This window comes from Labeo rohita, chromosome 15 (genome assembly GCF_022985175.1).
Source record: "Labeo rohita strain BAU-BD-2019 chromosome 15, IGBB_LRoh.1.0, whole genome shotgun sequence".
Taxonomy (NCBI): Eukaryota; Metazoa; Chordata; class Actinopteri; order Cypriniformes; family Cyprinidae; genus Labeo; species Labeo rohita.
Window position 1 is genome coordinate 14139800 of NC_066883.1, and position 27895 is coordinate 14167694.

The window sequence follows — 27895 nt, forward strand, 5'->3', positions numbered from 1 at the left end:
TGTTTTTTGCAAACCTTTATTTCGGATAGTGATATATTCATTAGTTTATTAGTTTATTCTTTACAATCCAGAGAAATCTACTGAGGTGCATAGTTATGATAAGGGAATATGACAGATGTTGGTACAAAGGGAAGTTCAGAGACAAAAGCTGTACATACATGTTTTAAATGTTCTTTTTTTTTTTTTTTTTTTTTTTTTTACAGAGTACATGAAGTGTGTCTGTAAGCATTTAAAGTGCTCAGTCAGAGCGAATAATCACAAAACAAGTATTCAAATGCTTTCCATTCAGAACTTTTTGCCTATTATTTCCTTTATAAACGTACTGAAGAGGGAGTTTAAATGAAAGGAGCGTTCTCCTGGGTGGACTGATGGGTGGTACAGCAGGGCTTGTGATTAAGTAGCTTTGATAGTTGTATATTTAGGCTGTTGTCTTGGTGTACGTATACGAATAAAATCTCTTAAATTTGTCTAGACTATGTAGTGCACAAAGAACGCTTTGTGCCAGTAAAATATAAACTTTAAAACTCTACATTTGTCCTTATATAGGTACAATGGCTAGGTTTGGATTAGCATGCTAGCATACTAGTAGTACTATTGTGATTTTCAACATTTATGGAATTCCTACTACATTTGCTTACATGTTCGATATATAGCATGTGTTGATATTGTTAAAAATGAACTTTTTTATTACTATTAAAATGTTTTAGGTAATTGAAATAAAGCTGAAATAAAATAAAGAGTAAATATTAGCAAAAAAAAAAAAAAATAGAAATGTAACTGAAACTAGTTAAAGCTGAAAGACAAAAATTACCTAAATTGAAATAAAATAAAGCTTTAATTTATATAATTGATATATAATTTATATTTAATATATATATAGACTTGGCAACACTGATGAAAACTGAACGTAAAATGCAGATAAAAGCTGATTCAAAATTGTAATAAATACAAGAATTGTACAAAGTAATACTAAAATTCCGCTGTATTACTGCAGACTTGGCAACACTGATGAAAACGGAACGTAAAATGCGGATAAAAGCTAACTCAAAATTGTACTAAATACAAGAATTGTACATAAGTAATACTAAAATACCAATGTATACTGCAGCGCACATGGCGTAGAATGTGGTATCCCACAATGCAATGCACCCAGTATATATTAACAGGGTTGCCAGGTCTACAAAACAAAACCACCCTATTTGACCCCAATCAAAACTAGCCAAAATGTGTTTTTCCCTTTGTTAAAGGTCGCTTTGAGATTGCTTTAACCTGCGGCAACAGTGTAAAAGTAGCCAAATTCCGCTGTAAATTCTGCAGAATCAAAACTAGCCAAAATGTGTTTTTCCCTTTGTTAAAGGTCACTTTGAGATCGCTTTTACCTGTGGCAACAGTGTAAAAGTAGCCCAATTCTGCTGTAAACTGCAGACCTGGTAACACTGATGAAAACTGAAAGTAAAATGCTGTTAAAAATAATTCAAAATTGTATTAAATACTATAATAGTACATAAGTAATACTTAAATACCACTGTACACATGGCGTAGAATCTGTATCCCACAATGCAATGCACCCTACATGACTTTGCATTACCAGTGGGATTTTTACACAAAATTAGATTAATAAAAATGAAAAAAAAATGGATTCCATTTACTGAATTAAATGTAAGCCGTAATTACGTCATGTTACAACAGTGACGCATAAATGCATACTGTTCTGCATACTATTTTAAAAACGCAGACAGTATTCAACATATACTGTGTCGTATGCAGTAGCCAGTATACTAATTTGCCATTTCAAACATAGCCAGTGTGACTGGAATCCTTGATTATTTAAAAATCTTGGAAGTCTTAAAATCCACTAGAGGGAGACAGAGCGTCTTGGAATGTGTTGGAGCACATAGCAGTCCTCACACTCTCTTGGCTTGGCAGTGAGAGTGAGTCACCCAGGCAGTGAAATCCAGTTGTTTTGAAATCCATTACTTTACAAAAGGTCAATCTGTTCCTGAATGGGATCAGATCATCAGATCAGAGAGAGCCGAACTCTCAAATGAACATAGTACAAGAATTTTTAAAAGAGTGCAAGTGGTTTCGGACATCCTGTGTAAGTACAAATTCTCACTGCAAAAAAAAAAAAAAAAAAAAAAAAAAAAAAAAAAAAAAAAAAAAAAAAAAGAGAGAGAGAGGAAAAAATGTGCATATAAAGCACATTTTATGTCATATCTCATATTTTCTTTCTACCAAGATCAAGCAGCCTGCCTGAAAATGCAGCTGTAGATATTTACCTTAAATTAGTAGTTGTAAGTATGTAACATGCATCGAAGTAGGTTGAATTTATACAGCCTTCCAGTGTAAAGAATGTAATAAGTACGTAACATGTTGGCCTGTTTAGATGATCTAGCTTTTTTATGATAGAAATCAGACATATCCCTTCAGTTTTCCCTGCTATAACCCTTCAGGTCCAGAGAGAAACACAGCCTGACGTGTGCAGATTCATGGCTCAGTGCTGCACTCTTAGGATGCGGTTTTGCACTGCAACACTGCAGCTATGCAGTCTGGTTTCAGCGCAGCCGCTTGTCTGCCCAGACATTACTAACTGAGCCCAGAGCCAACAGTTCCAGCAGACATAAGCAATCAGAACAAGATATCAATGTCTTTATACAGCTACGCACTATACCAGTGGTTCTCAACTGGCTGCATGACAAAAAAAACATGGACGGAATGAAAAATGCTGCTAACTGCATTATTATATCAAAATAGCCATATAATCATGCAATGAATGCTATGGCATGTCAGCATTTCTATATGCTAGAAGCTAGTCAGTTAAAAGAATAGTTCACTCAAAAATGACAATTCTGTTAATTGCTCACCCTCATGTCGTTCCAAACCCATAAGACCTTTGTTCATCTTCTGAACACAAATTAAGATATTTTTGATGAATTGCAAATGCTTTCTGACGTAGAAAAGCAACACAACTACAACATTCAAGGCCCAGAAAGGTAGTAAGGATCAGTGTTGGGAGAAACGCATTACAGGTAATGCAAGTTATGTAATCAGATTACTTTTTCAAGTAACTAGTAAAGTAATGCATTACTTTCATACAAGGAAATATGTTAGTTTTTCAAATGAGTAACGGCAGTTACTTTGTTTCCCCTTTTATTCACTGAGATCCTGTTTCATGCTGTGAGAAACTGGAGGGATTTTAGTCTGAAATTCTCGTCCGAAATTTTCACGTTAAAAAATAAGATCTCATGCTGTATCAATCACGTTTACATAAAACTTTCTTCCATCATAAAAAAAAAAAAAAAAATCAGATCGGGTTCAATTTTCTAATTTTTTGCATCTGTAGCAAGCATTTTAAGAGGTGTTTTGACACCTTGATGTTCTATGTGTGACCAATTTTGACGAATCAAAAACAAACACGTACAAAAATTTGGACTCAGTGTTCAAGGACCTTAAGTCTTCCAGAGACTCTTCCTTCAGTCTGCTTATTCGTTTCAATTTTAGGGCCTTTACAGTTGCCAAAAATATAACTTTTGGGATTTTTTTATTATTAAAAAACAAAACTAAACAAAACAAATAAGCAATATATATTGCAAAAGTAACAATGCATCAATAACGCAATACTGTAATGCATTACTTTTAAAAGTAACTTACAACACTGGTAAGGACATGGTTAAAATAGTCCATTTGACATCAGTGGTACAACCGTAATTTTAAGAAGTTACGAGAAAACTTTTTATGTGCAAAGAAAACAAAAATTACGACTTTATTCATCATGTCCTTACTACCTTTCGGGGCCTTGGACGTGTTAGTTGCGTGGCTGTCTACGCAGGGTCAAAAAGCTCTCAAATTTAATCAAAAATATCTTAATTTTTGATCTGAAGATGAACGAAGGTCTTACAAGTTTGGAACGACATGAGGGTGAGTAATCAATTACAGAATTTATATTTTTTGCATGAACTATCCCTTTAAATGCTATATTTCGAGTTTCCAATTCATGGAAATATTACGAAATTTAAGCAAAACCAGTTGAGAACCACCACACTATTTCATTTTCATTAAACATCTGATTCAAAAAGCAAAATATTTAGGAAAAAAAATACATATGCAAAGCAGGAATTAGCTTAACAGCATAATAGCTAAAAATAGCTAAATAAAAAAAAAGAAGCTGTAATAAAAGTTCAAGTTGCCCATTTGCATACAACAGTCCATTTTCGAGAGCCTAGGCACTCATGTATACTTTTTTTTTTTTTTTTTTTTTTTTACATTTTCCTTTCTTTTTTTTTTTTTTACAGTATTGCTGATCTACGTAATCTCCTTGTTTATGTGATCGTTTAATCATAAACACACTAGCTGCAAATGACAAAAGGCAACAAGCTGTAAGAAGCAACATGTTAAAACATTCCGCCGTAAATGAACCAAAGAGGCCGTGTGAACAGCTCGACAACAGTTAGGACACTCAACGCTGACCACATTACTGTACAGTGCATCTGACAGACAGAGCGGCACCAAACCCTTTCTCCAAAGCACGGCTGATTTTAACACACACGTATGGACGCAGTTTAAAGGAATTAACTGAAAACTTTAACAAACACTTGAATTTCAAGCTAGGATTTCATACCGCTCTGTCAAAAGCATCCCAAACAGTTGAGATTGCCGAAGCCCCTGATTTCTAAAAAAGAGAGTCAAGTGATTTGGAAGACTGCTAATATGTGCACATATAAGAGATCTAGCCATTCAAATGATTCCTGTTCCTCTATTCTTAATATTGGCACTGAAGCTATTCAACTACATATTCAAATCTTGCCTAAATACAGTATACAATGAGCATTCAATGCACTTTTACGTATATCTTTATGAATAAAGTGCCCAGAAACGACCCCTCTGAACTCTGCCATAACTACAACCACTGCGTACATTCATCTTTGGGTTATGGCGGAAGACTAGTGAGGGTTTCATTGCATTTTTTTTGCGGCGTAATCGCAAAGTGACATTCATCGCATGTTATGAATTCGTCGATACGTAAACCAGATATGGATATGAACAAGCATTATGCATTTATGAGGTTTCCAATACAAAAGGAAAGAAGGAAGACAAACGGAACAAGATGGCAGCAACAGTAAATCATCCACCTTTCCACTAGCAGTTCTGTTTTGGCACTTGAATTTTAAATAACCATTGGGAAATTTGGAAAAGTTGGCTTTTTTGGATAAACAGAGTTCGCCTTGCAGCTCCAGAACGTCTAACAAACAATCCTACAAGTATTTTCTACCATTTGTGTGTTTACTTGAATTAGCATCAAGATAATCTGATCTTTATGGAAGGTTTATGCTAACACTAGTTACATGTGAGCTGTAATTTGCCCTTGAGAGGCATTGTGAGGTATTACTATTCTTTGTATTTTGTCACAGAAGTCTTGTGTCTTTGTACGATGATATGAACAGTATTAGCATAGCATCTGTGAGGATTGGTGCAGCTGAGCGCACTTAAGTTGCTAGCTTGCTAGTTCGGATGCCAAATGTCAATATAAGCAGTTAGCAACAATGACGGTTTCGTGTCCTGTGAAGTTTGGATGTTATGATAAGCTTTACCAGTCAACTACAGTGGCCCTTCATGCCTGTATTTCAGATACGTACAAGATAGCAAGGGTGACATTGTTTACGACAAGCACAGATCGATCAGTCATGTGCGAAAAGACAGGAAAACACGATTCGGAGAAATGGATACATAGTACACTAGATGTACTGTATAAAATCGTTCACATGCATTAAGAAAAGTTATTGGTTATTTTTGTCGAAAGCAGCATCAGGAGATCATTCATTTTCTACAGGGAGTTGGTTTCTGGGGATTGTCTTTATATTTTAATGTGTTTATTTTCTAGGGATTTTTTTTTCGTCTTTTTTTGCTTTTTTTTCATGTGAGCGTTGTTTAATTAATTTAATTATATAGCATTTGAAGGCTCCCAGGAAGCATGTGGAGCTTGAAGCGTTTACAGGCACCTGTGTTTTATCTAAAGCAGAATAAAAACTGAAAAAGAAATAAGTAGAATAAATCGTGCTGGGCTGGAAGCTGGATATACACCCCTTATCTGCATCTCTGATTTGTTTTTTTTCCTTTTAAACAACGCTTTTAGGCATGAAAAATACTCTACACAACCTTATTTTCACACACAAAATGTGTTAGAAGTATGCGTTGGATTATCAGCATTGCCACAAGGGGCGCTATTACGTAGAGTGTGTTTCTGGCCTTCGGGTGCACTCGCATCCTGCTCTTTATGACCTCAAAATCACTTGTAAAATTAGTGGGAGTGGTTAGTAATCAGACTCGGTTAGCTGCTTGAATTGGTGGTAAACATATTCCAATTTGAAGAGGCACCCGTGGTTTTTATGTGTAAATTGTTTAGTCTTTTGTTTTGTTACTGACTTGTCAGCTTGTGAGAGATTCCACCTCAGGATCATTTGGAATGCAGTGTGAAGATGTATAAAGTTGCACTGGAAGTTTATCGCAAACATATTGTTATGTGGGTCTTGTGCTGTCAAGCATTGAAAGAATATGGCAGTTCGTGAAGAAGGCAGTGTGTGTGTGCTGTGTCTCACAGACAAGAACAGAATGCAAGCACACCAAAGCATCTTCCATCATCTGCTTTGCAATTTTTTTTTTATGCCGTTTCAGTCCAGAAATGGGGTTTTTGATCCAGCCTGCAGCACTTTGTATTTTTCCTCAAGCACAATCTAAAATATATATTTCCACATATTTATATGTAGCATTTTTTCTCATGAGATAAAGAGAATAAAACTGTCCATTGTTATGACTTTCTTTCATTCTGTTATGATTACGTATGCATGTATACATATGCGCAAATATGTACACACACATGCTCTTTTCATGCCTTTGGTGTCGGTTTGCTGTCTGCTTTGGATCCCGGTAGGCCGTTTTCTGTATTGTCATTCCCTGAAGAGCTCACAAGGCACTCTTTACTATAAGAAAGAGGAAAAAAGAAAAAAAAAATATATATGTATATTAATATAATATACATTCTTGTGTCTAATGTAGCTTATGTTACGATGATTTGGACAGAGGATATAGGGAAATTTGTCCTGGGAGGGATGACCCCTATCACCATTACCCAGAATGCCTTGTTATTGACATTTACTCAAATGACAGAATGATATTTATTGACATTTGCTCTGGTCCCACTGGGGTTTTTATAACAGTCACCATGTCAAAGTCACCAGACAAGCATTGGACCCTAGTGGGTGACTTCTGTTAGTGTGCAGCACACATGCCACAGTTTACAGAGATCAGAACAGAGGATGACTCTGCATATTTCTCTCTGGCGTTGCAAACCACTGCCCATTATAAACGAAAATGTGCTATCTATCTGTCTGTTGGTTGTGTCGGTCAGTCAGTCTGTAGTGTCCGGTCGCACCTAGTCTATCTATCTATCTATCTATCTATCTATCTATCTATCTATCTATCTATCTATCTATCTATCTATCTGTCTGTCTGTCTGTCTGTCTGTCTATCAATCTGTCTGTCTAGCTGCCTATCTATCTATCTATCTATCTGTCTACCAGTCTGTCTGTCTATCTATGTATCGATCTATCCGTCTGTCCGCTATCAATTGGTTTATCTATCTACCTTTAAAACGGTCATGTTTCTAACAGTCCAAGTATATCATCTATACTTAACTATCCATCCATCTGTCCATCTGCCGCTGTCTATCTATCTATCTATCTATCTATCTATCTATCTATCTATCTATCTATCTATGTCTGTCTGTCCATCCATCTGTTTATCTATCTGACTGTCTGTCTATCTATATATCTATCTGTCTGTCTGACTATCTATCTACCTGTCTGTCTGTTTATGTATCGATCTGTCCACCTGTCCATTATCAATTGGTTTATCTATCAAACGGTCATGTTTCTAACAGTCCAAGTATATCATCTATACTTAACTATCCATCCATCTGTCCATCCGCCACTGTCTATCTATCTATCTATCTATCTATCTATCTATCTATCTATCTATCTATCTATCTATCTATCTATGTCTGTCTGTCTATCCATCTATTTATCTATCTGACTGTCTGTCTGTCTATCTATCTATTTGTCTGTCTGACTATCTATCTACCTGTCTGTCTGTCTATGTATCGATCTGTCCACCTGTCCATTATCAATCGGTTTATCTATCAAACTGTCATGTCACTGTCAAACAGTCCAAGTATATCATCTGTACTTAACTATCCATCCATCCGCCGCTGTCTATCTATCTGTCTTTCTGTCTGTCCATCCATCTATTTATCTATATGTCTCTGTCAATCTATCTATCTATCTATCTATCTATCTATCTATCCGTCCGTCCATCCGCCACTGTCAATCTATCTATCTCTGTCTGTCTGTCCGTCCGTCCGTCCGTCTATCTATCTATCTATCTATCTATCTATCTATCTATCTATCTATCTATCTATCTATCTATCTATCCGTCCGTCTGCTGTCTATCAATTTGTCTCTGTTTATCTATGTATCTATCGGTCTGTCCATCCGATATCAATCAGTTTGTCCGTCTGTCTGTCTGTCTAACTGTCTATCTGTCTGTCCGTCCATCCATCCATCCATCAATCTGTCTGTCTGTTTATCTATCTATGTATCTATCTGTCTGTCCGTCCTTTATCAGTCAGTTTGTCTGTCTGTCTATCTATCTATCTATCTATCCATCCATCCATCCATCAAACTGTCATGTTTCTAACAGTCAGAGTATATCATCTATACTTAAATATGATTAGTCTAAAAAGGGCAGGTTAAAACAGATATATTCGGTTTTTGTCTAGCCATGAACAAATTTGAGAAATCTGATTACTGTAGAGTTTTGCCCAAGATAAAATTGACTTACTTCTTCTCCTGAACCTTGTTTAGAACGGCGAGGACTACAGCTTTCACCACCATAATGAGAATGATCAGACCTATGACCCCGCCGAGCACGGACACAATGATGATGGTCAGTGTGTTGTCCACCTCTTTCACTGTGAAGACAATAACAGGTTGAGATGATCTGAGTGGATATAACACGCAACCATAATGGGAAGAAACACACTATTGTTTACAAAACTTGAGGCCTGGAGAATGGAGACTCACATTCGTCCACCACATAAAGAGTAAAAATTGCGCTATGGTTGCGTTCCTTCTCCTTGGGGTTGCGGGCGAAGCAGATGTACTCTCCCTGGTCCTCGAAGGTGACGTTATGCAGTAAGATGGAAATGTTGTTCTGTTTGCTGGAGCCAACAAACTCTACCCGCTCATGATAGATTTTCACATTAGGTTCTACTCCTTCTGCTGGGATGATGGCCTCACAGAGCTGAGGGAAAGGACAGTATATGGACAATTAATCCACACCCTTTTTTTCCATGAAAATAAGTGTGCTTGAGAAACGGTTAAATGTCTCACCTTAACCAATGTCCCATTGTCCTTGAACTGCCAGTTGAAGTAAAGGTTTTTAATGCCGATGCAGCTGGTGTAAGTGCAGGGTAAGAGCACTGAACTTCCATTCATCACTTCTACAAAATGCACCTTCCCTGTATTCACCTCCAATGCCTGAGCGTACCATACTCCTGCGAGAAATGGAAGAGATGAGCACCAATTATCAAGACTGCAAATACTTTTTATCCTAACAAGAACAATAAACAGTGACTGAAAGACATCTGTATGGTTTATAATACACTTCTGGATATTTGTGTGTGTGTGTGTGCGTACAAAATCCAAAAAGTTCATATCACTACTATGTATTATAAAGCAGTTTGTCAACTGTATAATTTCCAAATACTCAGTATTCACAATACAGTGAGGAAGCAATACTCAAATATCCTGTGTAATGTTTTTTTTTTCTTCTATTCATCAAATAATAATAAAAAAAAAAGTATCACAGTTTCCACAAAATATTTTACAGTAGAGTCCATCACAGGAACAAATTACATTTCACAATATAATAAAATATAAACAGCTGTTTTGCATCATAATAATATTTCAAAATATTGCTGTTTTTTACTGTATTTCTGAGCAAATAAATGCAGCCTCTGTGAGACTCTCATTTATATTTATTTTATATAATTGTATTATTATTATTATTATTATTATTATTATTGTTTAATTTTTTATATTATATTATTACATTTGTTATACAATCATTTTTAATACTATTGTTTTTTTGTTTGTTTTTTTCAGATTCAGTTCTTTGTAATGCTTATAGTAAACACGGCTACAAATGAGTTTAAATCTCACGAGACTGATAAAGATAGAGAGAGCAGGCAGTCATTGTTTGCTTTGAACTTGTTGCATTGCTCATTGTCTTATCAACAGCTATTTTGTTTTTACAATGCTATTTGCTATGTTGTATTTACAAAATAACTGACATAAACATTCTAAAACTGGACTGGAGTGTGTGACCAGTCTATTTTGCAGACACTGAAAAACCAAAATGAGATTCCTGGAGACATAAAGCGAGAAAAGTGATGATTTATGACAGACACAAGAGTATTTATGGCAAGCCCCTTTTACAATTAATGTTTAAAACAAGCTCGTAGATCATCTATTGTCATGCTACTAGTACTTATTTTTTAGATACTAGTAGCTATTCCATTAGGTGCTAGTACTTATGCGTTAGATACTAGTGCTTATTCTTTAAGTACTAGTACAGTTTTAAAAGTTAAAAGCACTTATTCATTAAATACTAGTTCTTATAAGATACTAGTACTTTTTCCATTAGATACTAGGCTACCTATTAAATGGTCAAAAGTACTTCTAGATACTAGTACTTATTTTTAGAAACTAGTACTTATTCATTAGATACCAGTAACTATTAAACAGATACTAGTACTTATTTCAGTAGTAACTAGTCACTATTCTATTGTTACTCATAACACATTTATATTTTTTTGCCATTGATATCTATGGGAATTGGTCACTCAGATATCAACTCTTCAGTTTTGACTAGTATGTATTCCAACTGTGACTAGTACATATTTTTAAATACTAGTAGTTATACATTTGACACTAGAACCTATTATTAGATACAGTACTTAACATTATATATTAGTATTTATTAATTTACTAGTATTTATTCATTAGATACTAGTAGGCTTCCTATTAAATGGACACTAGTACTTTCAGACTAGTATTATCATTAGATACTCATGCTTATTCATCACATATTAATACTTATTATTAAGAACTAGTACTTATACATCAGCTACTAAATTGATACTAGTCCTTATTTCAATTTATTCCATTGTTACCAGTAACACATTTATTTTTTTTAGATACAGTACTTAATATTAGATACTAGTACTTATTCATTAAATATTCATACATTTTAAATATATGCTAGCACTTATTAATTAGATGCTAGTATTTATTCATGACATACTAGTTTTTTAATTTAATAGATAGTAGATTCATTAAATAGTCATACCTGTGAAATAGATACTAGTATATTCATTAGATACTAGTACTTATTGATTAGCTACTAGTACTTTTTAAACAGAGCTACTAGTAACAACCACAGTACCCCTTAACACAGGAGACTCTGCCTTTTGGAGACGATAATTCCTTAAAATAAACCAGTGATGGGCTTATTATTGCTGAAACTACTTGTACATTAACTGTTTTCGGCCCCATTTCTTAAGGGACCGGTGTCTCTAATATAGCAAATTCATCTACTGACACCTAGTGGTGAATTATATTTACAATACTAATGAATTAACTATGACATCAAAGAAACATGAGAACCATTAACCATGAATAAAATAATAATACTAATAATTAATTCATATCGTAGTAGTAGAATATGACAAAAAGAGCCATTCATTATGACATGCAGAGTTGTTATCTGACCCCAGCTCTGGCATTTTCAGCATGAGAACCATTGCGGGAAGGACTACTTATAAATGCATCCATCACAGTCATATTCACACAAGTAGATTTATTATAACTGAAATGTTAACAATAAAGTGTAATGGTATGAAACTAGATAATGTTTGACTACAAATTGATGTTTGTTTGGTTTTATAGTCAGATAGACAGAATAAAAAAAATGTTTCCAACATGTTTTAACAGTACATATCATGTTTTGGCATTTTGATAATACAATAATAGCTAGGCATTGTTAGCATATTTTAACACATTGCTATTGCTATGTGTTTATAGTATGTTTTATTACATTATTAGCATGTTTATAAAATGTTTCTAGAATTCTAGATCATATAGTTTCAAGATGTTTGATAACGTTCATAGCATTTTTGCTAACGTGTTCATTAACACATTGCTAGCATGTTTCACCATGTTACTAGCATGTTTCTAGCATTTTTAACATTTTTGGAATGTTATATGCACGTCTTAGAATGCAGTCAAAATATTGCAAACATGTTTCAACATGGTTTATAGCATGTTGTAGCAGATTTTTGGCATGTTGTCTTAAGGTACAGTCATATTTTTGGCAAAATAAGTACTAGTGGCATGCAAAAGGATACTAATATATTTTAAATATTAAAGTTAAATCAGCTTGCCATATGCTATTTGTATCTGAATGTGCTAATGTGCCAACATGAAGCATGACAGTTCACAAACTGGGTTCACATTCCCAAAATATGACAAAAAGAGCCATTCACTAAGACATTCAGAGTTGTTTTCTGACCCCAGCTTAGGCATTTGCAGCATGTGAGCCACTGCGGGAAGGACTATTTATAAATGCATCCATCACAGTATTTCATTTCACAGTGTATCTGATCATGTGATCATACAGCAAGATGTTCTGTGATGTTCTTAGTTTTCGTAAGTGTAGCTGACTTGAAATTTCATCAGTTTTCTGTGATGCAGCATGCTAGAATTTCTCTTAAACGTTTCTGAAATCTTTTGTAATTATGTACAGAAATTTTGAGACACAGTCAATCTTAAGGTGGCGGGTTAAGATCAAATAGCCTTGAACAGCACTATAGATGACACTGGTTGTTAAAAACCAGGGTTCAGGCAGGGAAGATAACAGCCTCTTCACCAAGGTCATACAGTATGCCTGCCTGATATCTGCTGCATTCTGGCTATTGATCCCTGTAGCTTCTTTCATAGATGGAAGACCATTATGGTGCACTTATTCATCGATGAGGCCACTCTAAAGCTCAGAGAGTTAATTTCTAAACCTGTCATCACACTGACATCCACACATCCTGCACACATAAGTGATGCACAAAAGACGCTGTCAGATAGACAACTGACATGATCATTCTCCTCTCCTTTTCTCTCCTATTTAAAGACGTTTTCTTTCAGTTTTTGTGGTCATTTCCTGACCTTTGGTCAACTTTATGTTCTAATCTCCTTTAAAAGGGTCCCAGATAGTACATGTTCATCTGCAAGATGTCTGTTAAAGATCACGTGGTCTGGAAAACATCTGCTGTGTACAAACATCTGATAGACGTCTGTAAGATGTCAGTTTTATATACATTCTAAATCATAACCATCTTAAAGACATCCAATAGATGTCTATTAGACATCTGATAAGAAATGTCCTATAGACGCATTTCAGATGAGCAAACACTCTAAAAATATGTCTTGCAAATGTAAATGCAGACATCAAATAGATGTCTCTGTTATGTATTTGTGCTATCAGGGGTTATTGTATTTTTAGATGATGAAAAGCAGCATGAGTACGGCTGGTGTTCTGTAGCTAACTATTTTTATTTTATGTTATTATTTTTTCTTTATTAATTGCTATTCATATTAGTCATTCATATGAATATAGTCAGATTCATACAAGTAGATTTATTACAACTGAAATGTTAACAATAAAGTGTAATTCTATTAAACTAGATAATGTTTGATTACAAATTGATGTTTGTTTGGTTTTACAGTCAGATACAGTCAGTACAGACAGAATATACAATCACAAAGACCAGAAAAGCAATTAAAAAAAAAAAAAAATTCCAGCACATTTTACAACAGCATGTTTATACCATGTTGTGCTATCATGTTTCCAACATGTTTTAACAGTACATATCATGTTTTGGCATTTTGGTAATATAATAGGCATTGTTAGCATATTTAACACATTGCTAAAATGTTTATAGTATGTTTTATTACATTATTAGCGTGTTTATAAAATGTTTCTAGAATTCTAGATTTTAGTTGCTAGCATGTTTTAACATGTTGCTAGCATGTTTCCAGCATTTTAACACATTTTGTTGTTCACATGTTTTAAAATCCAGTCACATTTTGGCAAAATTTTACATGTTTTTCATGTTGCAAACATGTTCTGCATGTTTCAACATGTTTGTAGTATTTTGAACATATTTTTGGCATGTTGTTTTGGATATTGTGCATATTTTGCATGTGTACATAGTTTGCATGTTTCAACATGTTGCCAACAAGTTTTTTGCATTTCTTTAGCACATTTTTGGAATGTTGTTTGCATGTTTTAAGATGCAGGCACATTTTTTTTTTTTGGCAAAATTGTGCATGTTGCTAACATGTTTCTAACATGTTTCTAGTATGTTTTATCTCATTTTGTGGCATATTGATGTCTTAAGACTCAGTCACATTTTTGGTGAATATTTGCATATGTTGCATTTTGCAAACATGTTTCAAAATGTTGCTAACATGTTTTTTGTATGCCTTAGCAAATTTTTTGGAATGTTGTTGACGTCTTAAGATGCAGTCACATTTTTGGCTAAATTGTTTAATGTTTTGCATGCTACGAACATGTTCTGCATGTTTCAATGTGTTTCTAGCATGTTTTAGCACATTTTTGGCATGTTGTTTGCGTGTCTTAAGGTACAAAGTTTGCATATGCTGCATTTTGCAAACATGTTTCTAACATGTTTTGCATGTTTCAACATGTTGCTAACATGTTTTTTGTATGCCTTAGAACATTTTTGGAATGTTGTTGATGTCTTAAGATGCAGTCACATTTTCTGCAAAATTCTGCATGTTATGCATGTTGCTAACATGTTTCTAACATGTTTTGTATGTTTCAACATATTTCTAGAAAGTTTTATCTTATTTTGTGGCATGTTGTTCACATGTCTTAAGATGCAATCACATTTTTGGTGAAATTTAGCATGTTTTAGCACATTTTTGGAATGCTGTTGACGTCTTTAAATGCAGTCACATTTTTGGCTATTTTTTTAATATTTTGCATGTTGCAAACATGTTCTGCATGTTTCAATATGTTTCTAGCATGTTTATCTTATGTTGTGGTATGTTGTTCACATGTCTTAAGATGCGATCAATCAATTTTGGCAAACTTTTGAATGTTGCTAACGTGTCGCATGTTTAATCATGTTGCTAACATGTTTTAGCACATTATTGTTTTATAATGCAGTCACATTTTTTGGCAAAAGTGTGCATTTTTTGCATGTTGTTAACATGTTCCTAACATGTTTTGCATGTTTCAACATGTTTCTAGCATGTTTATCTTATTTTGTGGCATGTTGTTCACATGTCTTAAGATTCAATCACATTTTTGGCGAACTTTTGCATGTTGATAACATGTTGCTAACATGTTTCTTGCATGGTTTAGCACATTTTTGGAATGTTGTTGACATGTCTTAAAATGCAGTCACATTTTCTGCAACATTTTGCATGTTTTGCATGTTGTTAACATGTTTAACATGTTACAACGTTGCTAGCATGTTTCTAGCATTTTTAACTAGGGTTGTCAAAAGTTGTCAAAAGTACTGACTTCGGTACCAGTTGGTACTGAAAATGTAAAAAATGTGACGATACCAGTATTTACCGCTAGCATTTGAGTGTTGTTGTGTGGATTCTTAAACACCTCTATTAGCAGATCCATCTATGAGCAGATCCGCTGATGGATCCGCTGTTACAAGTGGCTTTCAAATGCTCCTGTGTGCATCTATGCAAGTGCTCGGTGAAGAGTGTGAAGCAATGATAATTGTAATCACAGACATATATGACAAACGTGTTAACACAATGGTCAATCAGAGATGTTTAAAAAATTGCTCAACAGCGCTCAAATGCTAGCGGAAAATGCTGGTACAGAAGACAGTACTTTTTGACAACCCTATTTTTAACACATTTGTTTTTCACATGTCTTAATATGCAATCACTTTTTGGCAAACGTTGGCAAAATGTTTTGTATGATGCTAACATGTTTTTCTAACATATTTTGCATGTTTCAGCATGTTGCTAGCATGATTCTAGCAATGTTGTTCACGTGTCTTAAGATGCAGTCACATTTCTGGCAACATTTTGCAGATAAACAAAACCATTGTCTATTGTCTTTACTGCAGCTATTGTCAATACTGACACTGCACAAAGTCATTTTCAAACCAAGCAGCTTTTTGATAGTCATTGTGGTGAATCTGCATGTTCAACTTGAACCTGTTCTGAAATCTGTGTGGGGAAATTTTTCACCCACACAGAATTCCATACTGCATGAATTTCTAGCAAAATGGCTGGATGTCACCTTTGGAAATCCCTCAGACAATGGTAAATGACTGCAGCATCTTGCTGTGCATTGTTAGTATGCTGTTACTGTTAGACCAACATAATTAACACAACATAAATTATTAGGCCTATCATTTTTATTAGTGCAGAAAACGTGAAATTAAGTAAATATAGTTCAGGCTAGGCACCTATTACAGGAAAGTGTTTGCAAACACTGAGAAAGAGCAGAAAAAAGAGAAATGCAAGAGCATATATGTTTCTCTGCAATCCAGCAAATCGTTTTATTGCTTTTCATCACTCTGTTATAGAAAACAGTTAATGACTTAACAGCCCAGTGGTTTTGGTAATTAATCTAACAATAGCAATAATGGAACAAGTGCTGAACAAGACCTCTCATTGCTGTGGATACCGCACCTTCAGCAGTGTGAATCAGCTTGCATTTACACCTCAACAAAACTCTACCCACTCAATGGTGAGGAAGGAGAACAGATGTTATTATTGCTAAACCCCACAAGATGCAATGCAAGTTCCCGGGAAAGTACACCAAACTGTGCTGTTTCACTCTTTGCACATTTAACTCTAATAATTTGCAAAGAATACCAACGTTAGAAGCCTCAGGGAAAGAAATGATGACTAAATCAGCAGATTTCTTGTGTGTCCATCTTAAGACTTGGTGCATCTAATCTACAAGCTGTTTTAATTAAACTCTAACCTTTGTCTCCAGTCTCCGTTCCATTTCATCATTTTCACTGCCATTGTGTTTGGATAAATTCCTCAACTCAATTATTAATTCCTACGATGTTTTCATTCAGTCGCAGTGGAATTTAATTAAAAGCCAACCTCATTTTAGGAATACCGTACCTGAACCCCATCTCCCTCCCTCTCTATCTCTCTGTTGTTAAACAGTAAATTCTCGGTGGCCGGTGTTATTTATTGCCTTTGTCTGCTGGCAGTTGGCCACAGCTGTCCTTGGGGTGCTATTTCATTTATAGAGTGGATCGAGGCACCCTGTATATTCACTCTGACCATTTGGCGTGGGTGACATGCCATTCTATGTGCCATGATGGCATTATCAACACCAGTGCAGATTGAGAGAGTTCATGGTCACTCTGGGTGGATCTGTGATGCATTCATTTAAACATTGTACTAAAGTTGATTAATAATTCTGCATCCTCAAAATTAATTTATGACTTTTCACATCTCCAGGTCATGCCCCACATGTGTGTGCAGTTAAGGGCCGTTTATACCAAGGACAATATAATTTTTTTAGTAATTGTTCTAATTGTATGAGGATTTTCATCACTTTCAGAATGATATTTTTCCAGCTGGTGAATGATAAAACATTGACAGTTGAACAGAATCCAACAGACTTTAAGGAGCTTGAGCATTTAAGGTGGCAGAAGATGCCCAAATAAGAAAAACCCTTTACGAAAATTAGCCATGGTTTTAATATATTAAAAGTGTAGCAACCTTTTTTTTTTTTTTTTTTTTTTTTTTTTTGGCGCACTGATTATCATTTGTGTAACCATAGTTTTACCACAAATACATGGTTAAACTATGGTTGGTGTAAGAAGAACATAGTTAATTTGTGGTTATCATGGTTTAACTATAGTAACCATGTTTTTTTGGTTTTATTTGTAGTAAAACCATGGCTAATTTTCGTAAGGGAATTTGCTGTGTGTTGGTTTGAAGGCTAATACAGTATGTTATGGTAATCAAGATGTGAACGGGCCTTTAGTGTGTCAGTTCATTTTTCTAATGCGTCCATTATAAATTCTACAATTCTATAATTTATTTTTGTATCATACTTGAAAAATTACTTATTTTGAATCCTGAATCGTTATTCGAATCGTAAAAATATTATTGATTTAAACGGCATTCCCTTACCCTAAAAAAATAATTAGTCGAGGTTCGGCAAAGTAGCACAACATTTGAAAATATATAAACATTAGATAGTTAAATATTAAAATTATGTACATGTGCGAATTAATGGAGGCAGCTCTGTTGTCTAAAACGCGCCAACTGTCATCACAAATAAAACGCGGTCAAGCCATTTGTACACATGCCAACTAATCGTGTGCTCACTGCTGAATTAAAACATTTTCATTGGGTGGAAACTTCAACGTCATTTTCTAAAAGGTAAGATACTACCATTTTACTGTTCAATTCGTTGTTTTAGGTGAGTGAAAACATGTAAATGGGCTTTAGTCAGTTAATACTGCTCTTTTTATTTGCATTTGTGGAAATGGAATGCTGATGCTATAAAACACAGGATAGGCCTACACAGGAATATTAGGACATTTTAAAATGACAATTTTCTTTTTTATGAAGTAAAACATGTAGTATGTTTATAGTTAGGCTTAACTTTCAATGTTTTATTGGCACATGGTACCATATTTGTTGTAAATTACGTTTAGTGTGACTTGTTTGTGAGTTGTTTTGTATTTTTACCTACAGCACAACATCCAAAACTTTTATTTCATGCTTAAGTATCTCTAAACTTCACCTTGCCTCTATAGGTCGCTTCTGTTCCCACAATTCCTCGCCTCAGAACTTGACCTACAAATGCACATTACAAAGCTTAATTCCCAAGAGAGAATGTTCACATTTACCTAGGGGGGAAAATGAAACGGATGGGAATGTGCAGGGAAAATAATATTATAATCAAAGCATTATATTCACTTAATTCTCTCTTTTGCCTTCTGACAGGGTGGGTTTGGGGTGACAGAAGGAGGTGAGAGATCTGGATGATCTTTGACTGTGGAACAGATGTCCCGTAGAGACCAACATGTGCTGCAGTGACAGTCAAGGTTGATACAAACTCACATGTTTCTAGGTATTACAGAAAACACAGTGTCTTTTCATAAAATGCCAAATAATGAAACAATTATTTTAAAAGCCAATACATTTAAATTTAAATGCAATGAAATGTACTGACCAGCCTCTCCCTTTAGTTGCAAAGCTGGATGCCAGTAAATAATTCATCATCTCAGCTCAAACCTTTTTCTTGCTGAGGGGACTATTTCAGCATGAGTTCACTTTTGCCCTCTGGTGAGGTCAGCACGTGGGAAACAGTGTGATTTTACCATTTAGATTTTCATGGCAGGTCTTTAAACCGTCTGGAATCCTGAGCGGTGGCTTTCCTCCATCCGCATCCATTTAAAAGTACCCCACATTCCCCAAAGCCATTACATCCTCTTTTCCTCTCCTGTCCAACTTTCCTTCTAACTCACTCCTTTCACTGCCCTTTGATCTCTCTCTTAATATCCATCTGCTTTCATGTTGTGCTTTTTCTGCACTGTAAAAGTCTATCTATCTATTTCTCTATCTATCTATCTATATAGTGTAAAATTACATGTACCTGATACAAGTTTTGCAGTCTTGCATTCATCTTCTCTTAAATGACTAATTTATTTATTTATTTATTTTCTCACACTTGCAGGCACTATCACCATTACTGCTGGTCTTTCTTCTTTCTAGCATACCTCCACACTCGTACTCCATCCTTTCTTCCTCTCTCTTTATCTCCATTCACCCCATTTCTTTCCATTGGCCCTAATTCCCCCTGAGAGACTCTGAGTGCAGTCTACAGGAAAAGAGGGAGGAGCTATGGCTTACAGTAATGCGTCAGCCTTTTTTCTCTTTTAATGTACTGACTGCAGCATTGTGCTGAGATGGGGAGCTCGTCGTTCTGATCATTTTACCACAAGCCACTTTGTCAAGTGGTTTCCATATTTATTGATGGATGACTTGCCGACAGATGGTCCAGTTGTTTAGGGGTCTTTTTTTTTTAAATGGATGGGAAGTCTGTTAGTTGTTGTGTAGTTGTGTAGATTCCCATAGCAAAGACAACTGACAAATGAGATGTCTTCTAGATTGTTCTTCTGATTCTGAGATTAATCTCCTTAAACCTCAGTAACCTCACGTCACACTAGTAATAATTTAAATAAAGCCAAAGTAAAATATAAATATTAGATAAAAAAAGAACGAAAAATAAGAAAGAAGAAGAAGAAGCAATTCTAGAGATGTACCGATTGCACTTTCCTTGGCTGATTCCGATTTTTCAGATTCTATGTATTTATTTATTTTTTTGTAAGTGTGACCTGCCGATAACAATTTTTGCTGATTACAGTTTTCAGTTTTCTAAGAACTGTAACTGACAATATTTACAAACAAAAATCTATAGAGGTGCCCAAACTCAGTCCTAGAGGAGCAGTGCCCTGCAGAATTCAGCTCCAACCCCAATTAGACACAACTGATCCAGCTAATCAAGCTCTTACTAGGCATACTAGAAACGTCCAGGCAGGTGTGTTGAGGCAAGTTGGAGCTAAACTCTGCAGGACAGCAGCCCTGTAAGGCTGAGTTTTGACACCCCTGATCTAATATTTACAAAAAAAGAAATGATTAAACATTGCAATTCCTTAAATGTAGACTAAGTTACAGATGCACTTAAACAACTCAATAAAGTGCTCTGTGACTGGAAAGAGGTAGAATAGCAATTAACTAAAACTGAGCTGCTATATATACCAAAACAGGTGTCATTTCCCACTATGTTTATAAATGGTCATTTTTGTCCATAACCTTATTAAATGTGTCATCTTTCACATCAAATTCTTTATTTCAATTAATTATTTCAATTAATTCATTTAGAATAATAAGGAACTGTAGAGTTGTTACCATTCAAATGAAAACACTAACAAACTCCATCTTTCCACTGCAGGAAACACAGAAGCTGCATCTGAAGTGGCATTTTTGGTAGGCTGATTCATTCAGAAACGTGGCAAGTGACTGTCTTTATGAATGGGCCACTGAATCATTGACTCACTCGATTCGTTCAAAAACATGAATTCATTCAGTAAAAAAATTCATTCACCGCTGTCTTGCTCGAAAACACAACAGATCTTCCGTAAAATTGAGCAAAACAGTCAATATTATGTCTAGTTCTTGATTACTGAACTACTATTACATATATATATATATTTAAATTAAGGCTGTCAGTAGATTACAATTTTTAATCAAATTAATTACATGATGTTTCGATTAATTAATCAAATTAATCACAAAATAAATTTGACTGAAAATACCCACAAAAGATTATTTAAAGGTGTTTTTGTGTTAAATGAGAAAGTATCAAGTAGAAATTACAAATTGTAGCTTTAGAAATAAATATTTTATTTGATTTAACATAAAATTAATTACACAAACTTTTAGGCTATAATGGTCTAACGTAAACTATGGAACATAAAAGAAGATAATTTGGGAAACCTCAGTATTTGTTCATACAATGAAAGTCATTGGTAACCAAAACAGCTTTGTTACCAACAGTCTTCAAAATTCTTTTACGTTTCACAAAAGAAAGTTTTGAAACAACATGAGGGTGAGTAAATGATGACAGAATTGTAATTTTTTGGGTCAACTATCCCTTTACTGTTTTAATTTTATTTATTTATTTTTTTTTTTAATGAAATGATACTCTAAATAAGAAACTAAATCATAAAGCAAATAGCGATAAATTCCTTTATGATTCGTTTAAACATCTGATTTATTCAGGAAAGAAGCAAATGGCTCTCTTTATGAATGGATCTTTGAATCATTGATTCACACGATTCGTTCAAAACGTTGATTAATTCAGAAACTAAACACCTCTGTGCTGCTCAGAGATGCTCAACAATTCCATGACTTTAAAGGTAAAATGTTCTCTGCAAAACTGAGCAAAAACATAATATTGTGCTTAAAATATAACACAATGTCAACTTCTTATTTACTGAACTGTTGTATAAATCACATTTAAACTCATAACATACCGGTACAAAATGAGCACTCGTGTGATATTGCTCTTGGCGCTGGTGTGTTTATCATATGATATAAATATGAGACAAAAACACATACAGGGGCATTTTTTTTTTGCACCAATATCTTGAATTTTAGGGCATAACTGCATGTATGGAGTTGTTGCCCTGCACCATATTTTTTCAACAGTCAGCTACATGAAATTCAAGATGATGTACAGGTCTGGGGGCAGGGCCAGCACTTTAACTGCGTGGATGTGAACGTAAGTGTGACGTCAAAACGGACTTGCTCAAAATATGCAGACTGACAAGCCGGTCACTGGTCTGGGCTGATCTTGTAAAAAAAAAAAAAAAAAAAAAAAAAAAAAATGTTAATTCCAGTCTCTGACTGGTTGTCTCTAATATAATAATAATAATAATAATAATAATAATAATAACAACAATAATGCATTATAAAATTAGAAATTTTACAGAAAGTTTAAAAGACAATGACAATTGTGTCATAGATCTGATTCAGGTAATAATTGGATCTTCCCCTTAAATCTACACCCGCTTTCCACTGAGTATGACTCCAGAGAACAAAACTAATTAAAGCAAACAACCCCCCTTTCTCCCATCACTCTGCCCCTCATAAGCATCTTTCTCTTTCCCTTATTCAGGCCATCAATTCTCAGCCAGCTATCATATCTCATTATCTTTATCCCTGACAAACCATTCCCTTGACTATAAGTTAAAGTTCCTCATTGGAGTGTCAGGGAATGACAGCAAGTAATGTAACGTGAGTTGTGAGCAGATTTTGTTTCATTTTTTTCATTTTGTTTAGTGAGCTGTGCTACTATGGGGGTGCTAAAAGGTCAAAATGTGTTATATCTTAAAAAATAATAATAATAATAATAATTATATATATGCAAAGTTCAATTAAAATGAATGTTTGCTTACATTTGATATTGATAATTTAAATTAAAGCCAGATTGATTTAATGTGTGTGCTATTAATTTATTGAAGCAGTGAGGTACTTGACAGATATTCAATCATTTTAAAATTAGTCATAAGATGACAAACATCAAGTCAATGTAATATATGAAATCATTTAAGTTGAAATAATAATACAAATTAAACTCACATATGAATGAAACTAAGTTTTCTCAGTAGGAACAAATGAAATAGAGTAAAAATGAAAGACAAGGTGCACCAACATCCTTTCTGAAAATATCACTGGATACTTAATGGAAAATATTAATTAATTTATTACTATTTTTTTTTTTTTTCCTGAAATATTATTTTAATATTAATATAAGTTTTGTTGGATATAACGTAATCATTTAAAAACAGTGTGCACTTAGAAATTTCCTCACCTTCCACCCCCTGGGAGATAATCAATACCCATAATACATACCGCAAACGCTAATGTGCAGTGGTATGAGGTTCATATTGCTGCTTAACAGGACAAATGGGGAGGGAGGGAGAAAGAAAGAGAAGTTGAGTGAGAGAAAGAGAGAGCAATGTATAACTATATCTACTCAATGTAACAGGACTCCATGTCTGGCTCAAAACAGCCTGTGACATCAGCACATCTTGAACATACTTCCGAGCCTCAGCACTTAGTGTTGGATTAAACCAAAGACTCTTTAAGGTCAGTCAGTCCACTTTGTGGCCATAGGGCTACTTTTTTGTAGTCACGCAAGTGCAGCTGAGTCAGTCTCGATGCAGAAACTTGCTGTAATATCATTCTCATTTTTTTATAATAATAATAAAAAAATAGACAGCCATTTAAAAGTAAACTACAGTTTGTCCCTTTTATTTCTTGACTCTTAAAGGATAAGTTCACTCCCTGATAATTTACTCACCCCCATGTCATCCAAGATGTTCATGTCTTTCTTTTTTCAGTCGCAAAGAAATTACGTTTTTTGATGAAAATATTCCAAGATTTTTCTCCATATGGTTGACTTCAGTGGGGATCAATGGGTTGAAGGTCCAAATTGCAGTTTCAGTGCAGTGTCAGAGGGCTCTACACAGTCCCAGCTGTGGAATAAGGGTCTTATCTTGCAAAACGATTGGTCATTTTTGCGTTGGTGACTTCACGCGTTATGTAATCGCGTTGGAACGGTCACACGCAGTTAGTTTTTCATCTGTGTACTTCGGTTTAAAAATGTACTGTAGGGGGAAAACTCCATCTGATTTTCTTCTCCAACTTCAACATTGTCCGACATTGTTGTTTTACCTTTTTTGTAAAGTGTGTTTGACTTTTTTTGCATGTTTGCTTTGTAAACACTGGGTCGGTACTTCCACCTACATCACACGTGATCTTTCCAACGTGACTACGTAATACGTGAGGTCTAGCTAGTGCAAGACGAGCATTTGTGGTTAAAAAGTATATATATGTTTTGTTTTTTAAAAGGTTACTGATTGTTTTGCCAGATAAGACCCTTATTCCCTTATTCCACTGCATTGAAACCAATTTGGACCTTCAGCACATTGATCTCCACTGAAATTCACCATATGGTGAACAATTCTGGAATGTTTTAATCTAAAAAAAAACTTAATTACTTTGCAACTGCAGAAAGAAAGACATAAACGTCTTGGGTGACATGGGGGTGAGTAAATTATCAGGAAATTTTAAATGTTTTAAACCTTTACATTTTTAAACCTAAATTTTTAAACTGTAATTTTAATTCATGAATTGCAATCAGTAAATCAATAAAGTTTAGATAATGTTTAGACGAAAACTGTGGGCATATGAAGTTCAAGAATTGACTATAACCAATGTTGCCAACTACTTTCAAAGGAAAGTAGTCAAAGTCTGTGTGAAAAAAGTGACTAAATGACATTAGATAATGTCATGTGCTAATAAGCGTGTTCATGACATCTTCATACAATAATTGCATTCTGCCTAGAGTCAGCTATTTACATCTGTGCTCACATACTGTATATTTAATACATCCAAATTCCCCATAAAGCTGTTCTCATTTACATATTTTTCTCTTTCTGGAATGAGCATCAAATAGTGACTGAAACGCAACCCATTATGACTGTTACTTCCAAGCCATTTCCAAGCTGCGTTTATGCACTGCAAAAATCCTGATTTATAACCACAACATTGCCTGACTTGTTTTTATCTCATACATTTATTAAATGCACAGCACAGCCTTCGTATCATATTCTCTTCCAAGAAAAGAAGCTAAGGTTTGCCAAGAAAGTTGCTAGATTTATTGTGTGCTTTATGAAAAAGTTGCTAAAAGGGGCATGAAAGGTCACTAAATCTAGCAGCTTTTGCAAAGTTGGCAACACAGACAGCACCTACCAATTTATAAGATACTTTCCTCATAATCAGCTATGAGTCCTATACTGTCATTTAGTAATGTTGCTCATTTTCAGGTTCCAGACGTGAGCTCCTAATCATGTTTGTCCTAACCACTTTGAGGTGTGAGGGACTAGTGGCGGTGGAAGAGATACCACAACTGCTCTTCACACGCTTTGCATGCCGTGATATTACACGTGTGCTTTTGGACTATTTATAGAGCCCTATTCTTATCCTCTTGTTTGTTTTCCTACAAATTGCACAGGACAAAGTGTGTTGACATTTAATTTAATTAGAAATATTAGTGAATACAATCAGTATCCATTTGTTACTATTATCTGTATTGTTTGGGACCAGACCATTTGCAGAGCCATTTACAGCATTTAACCTTTCTGTCTTTCAAGATCTTCCAGGCCTCTGCGTATTCCCTCGTCAACCAAAGTCTCAGTGCGAAATCATTCTCAAAGCTGATTTGTTTCCCCCTGAAAAGTGAGTAAATCCTCTTCTTTCACAGGACTGACGGAGTATCAATTCTTTGGTTTCATAAGTATTTTGGATGCAGAACAATCTGATGAACTCTGATAATATATGAATGAGGGTTGTTTACATTGCAATTAACCTGACTCGCTATCATTTGCAGGCACACCGACAGGCAAAATTGTAATCAAACCACTAGCAAAACTGTGTCGTTCGTTATAATGTTGATTCGCCCCTAAGTGGTGCACCTTTTCGTAACCTGATGGATGTGCCACGAACATATAACAATACATCATACCTCCCCGAGTCCACTGGGAACTCTGAAGAGGATGCATATTAACCGTGTGAGTTCATGCTACGAAGGAGAGAGTGAAAATGACCTAGTTTAACGGCCTCTAATTCACCTTCACAAGCAGTACAGGGAAAGAGGAGGGGGGCTTGCTTGGAAGAATCGGGCCCACCTGCTCAAAAAGAATTAATGTAATTCAGTGGCGAAATTCAGTGAGCTCAGCACACTGTTGTGCGGTGTGATTCAAGACTCGCACGGCTCAATACATCATAAAGACGCTCTAAAGCAGAAAGCCACACGTCCCACAAACATCCTGCAGCTGAGGTAAAGCAAATGCCTTTTACAGTGTAGAAAAGAGTAAATATAGAGAAGTTCTTTCATGGAAGTAACCTAAATGTTCAAGATATGGGGTACCATGTGTAGAAGTTCAAGAATCGGTCATTTAAAAATAGTTATTGATTGGCCGTGTTCCCCCCTAAATTTTACTTGGTTATGGCCCGGATTTTACGAGTACAACGTACATGGCTGGAAGGACAATTGAGAAGAAAAGGCAAAGTCACCAGAGTATTTTAGACACTTAATAAGATGGACGTTAAATACGAACTTTGATAGACCAGAATTGCAAAAGTGGGACTAATGATCATCATCAATATCGACCAGTTTAAAATGTCTGATGCCAACATGGTCATGCCCTCTTGATGTGTACAATGTACTGACAATCTACTTTTTTTTTTACCCTCTATCCCTCTCGTTTTACCAGAGGTAAGAGAAGGAATCTAGTCCTCCTAGGCTATACCCTCTCGAGATCTGAGATCTTTCAACAAATCAACCTCCACCAACAGCAACAAGTTTAACCCGGCTTGTTTGGTGCTCTCGAGTTGTGCAAGCCATGCAAAAACTGCAGCATTTTGGCAGCCGCCCCACTAGGAAAGCGTAGGATGGTGGACTTCGGAGTAAACAGCTAGAGAGGGGGACAAGGTAGGGATAGTACAGGAATGACTGCAAGAGACTTACCAATCAGAAGTGTGACGACCAGACCGGCGTGGACTACATCGCCGGACCTTGCACACCTGTGCAAGAATGATCTTCTGTCTTGCAACTCCATGTCAGACCGTCTGTCCCCTGGTCGAGTCCTCCGCTGTATGTCTTGGGTGGGATACCGTAGGTCTGAGGGGCCACACGGGACCCGACACAGAATCAGAACAGAAAGACAAGACTTTCAGCTAGGGAAGTCTTGCAGAGTACGTCCCCTTCCTCGATCCTCCTTTGCAGTATGTCCCAGTAAGGGAGGGAGAGAGAGAACAAGAAATACGGAGGCAGCACCTGATCCGTTGCTTGGTCTTCAGATTAGTGGCTCTCAGTTGCCGGCAGTGTCTCGCTGATACTCTGTCTCACTCCGCGTGGTTGTAGACGCAGGAAATGCTGCATTCATTCAGCAGCAGCTGCAGCGCAGAGCTCCACTTTCAGTCTGGGGAAGAGACTGTCGGTCTTACCCCTGAATAGGTGCCGCATGCTGGGATGAGTGGCCAGAGGAGGGGTGGAGGGGGGCGGCGTGTGTCTGTAGCCGGCGCAGGAAAGAATGAGCCACTGCAGA

General features: G+C 35.6%; 1 protein-coding gene across 1 annotated transcript; it reads right to left on the reverse strand.

Moving 5' to 3' along the window:
• On the reverse strand, positions 1-27895 carry scn4ba (sodium channel, voltage-gated, type IV, beta a). Its single transcript, XM_051130084.1, has 5 exons — positions 27316-27895; positions 9444-9607; positions 9135-9354; positions 8893-9022; positions 1-6974 (listed from the first exon to the last, which is right to left on the reverse strand). Exons 1-5 carry the CDS (start codon positions 27404-27406, stop codon positions 6881-6883), a joined length of 699 nt encoding a protein of 232 aa, XP_050986041.1. The 5' UTR covers positions 27407-27895; the 3' UTR covers positions 1-6880.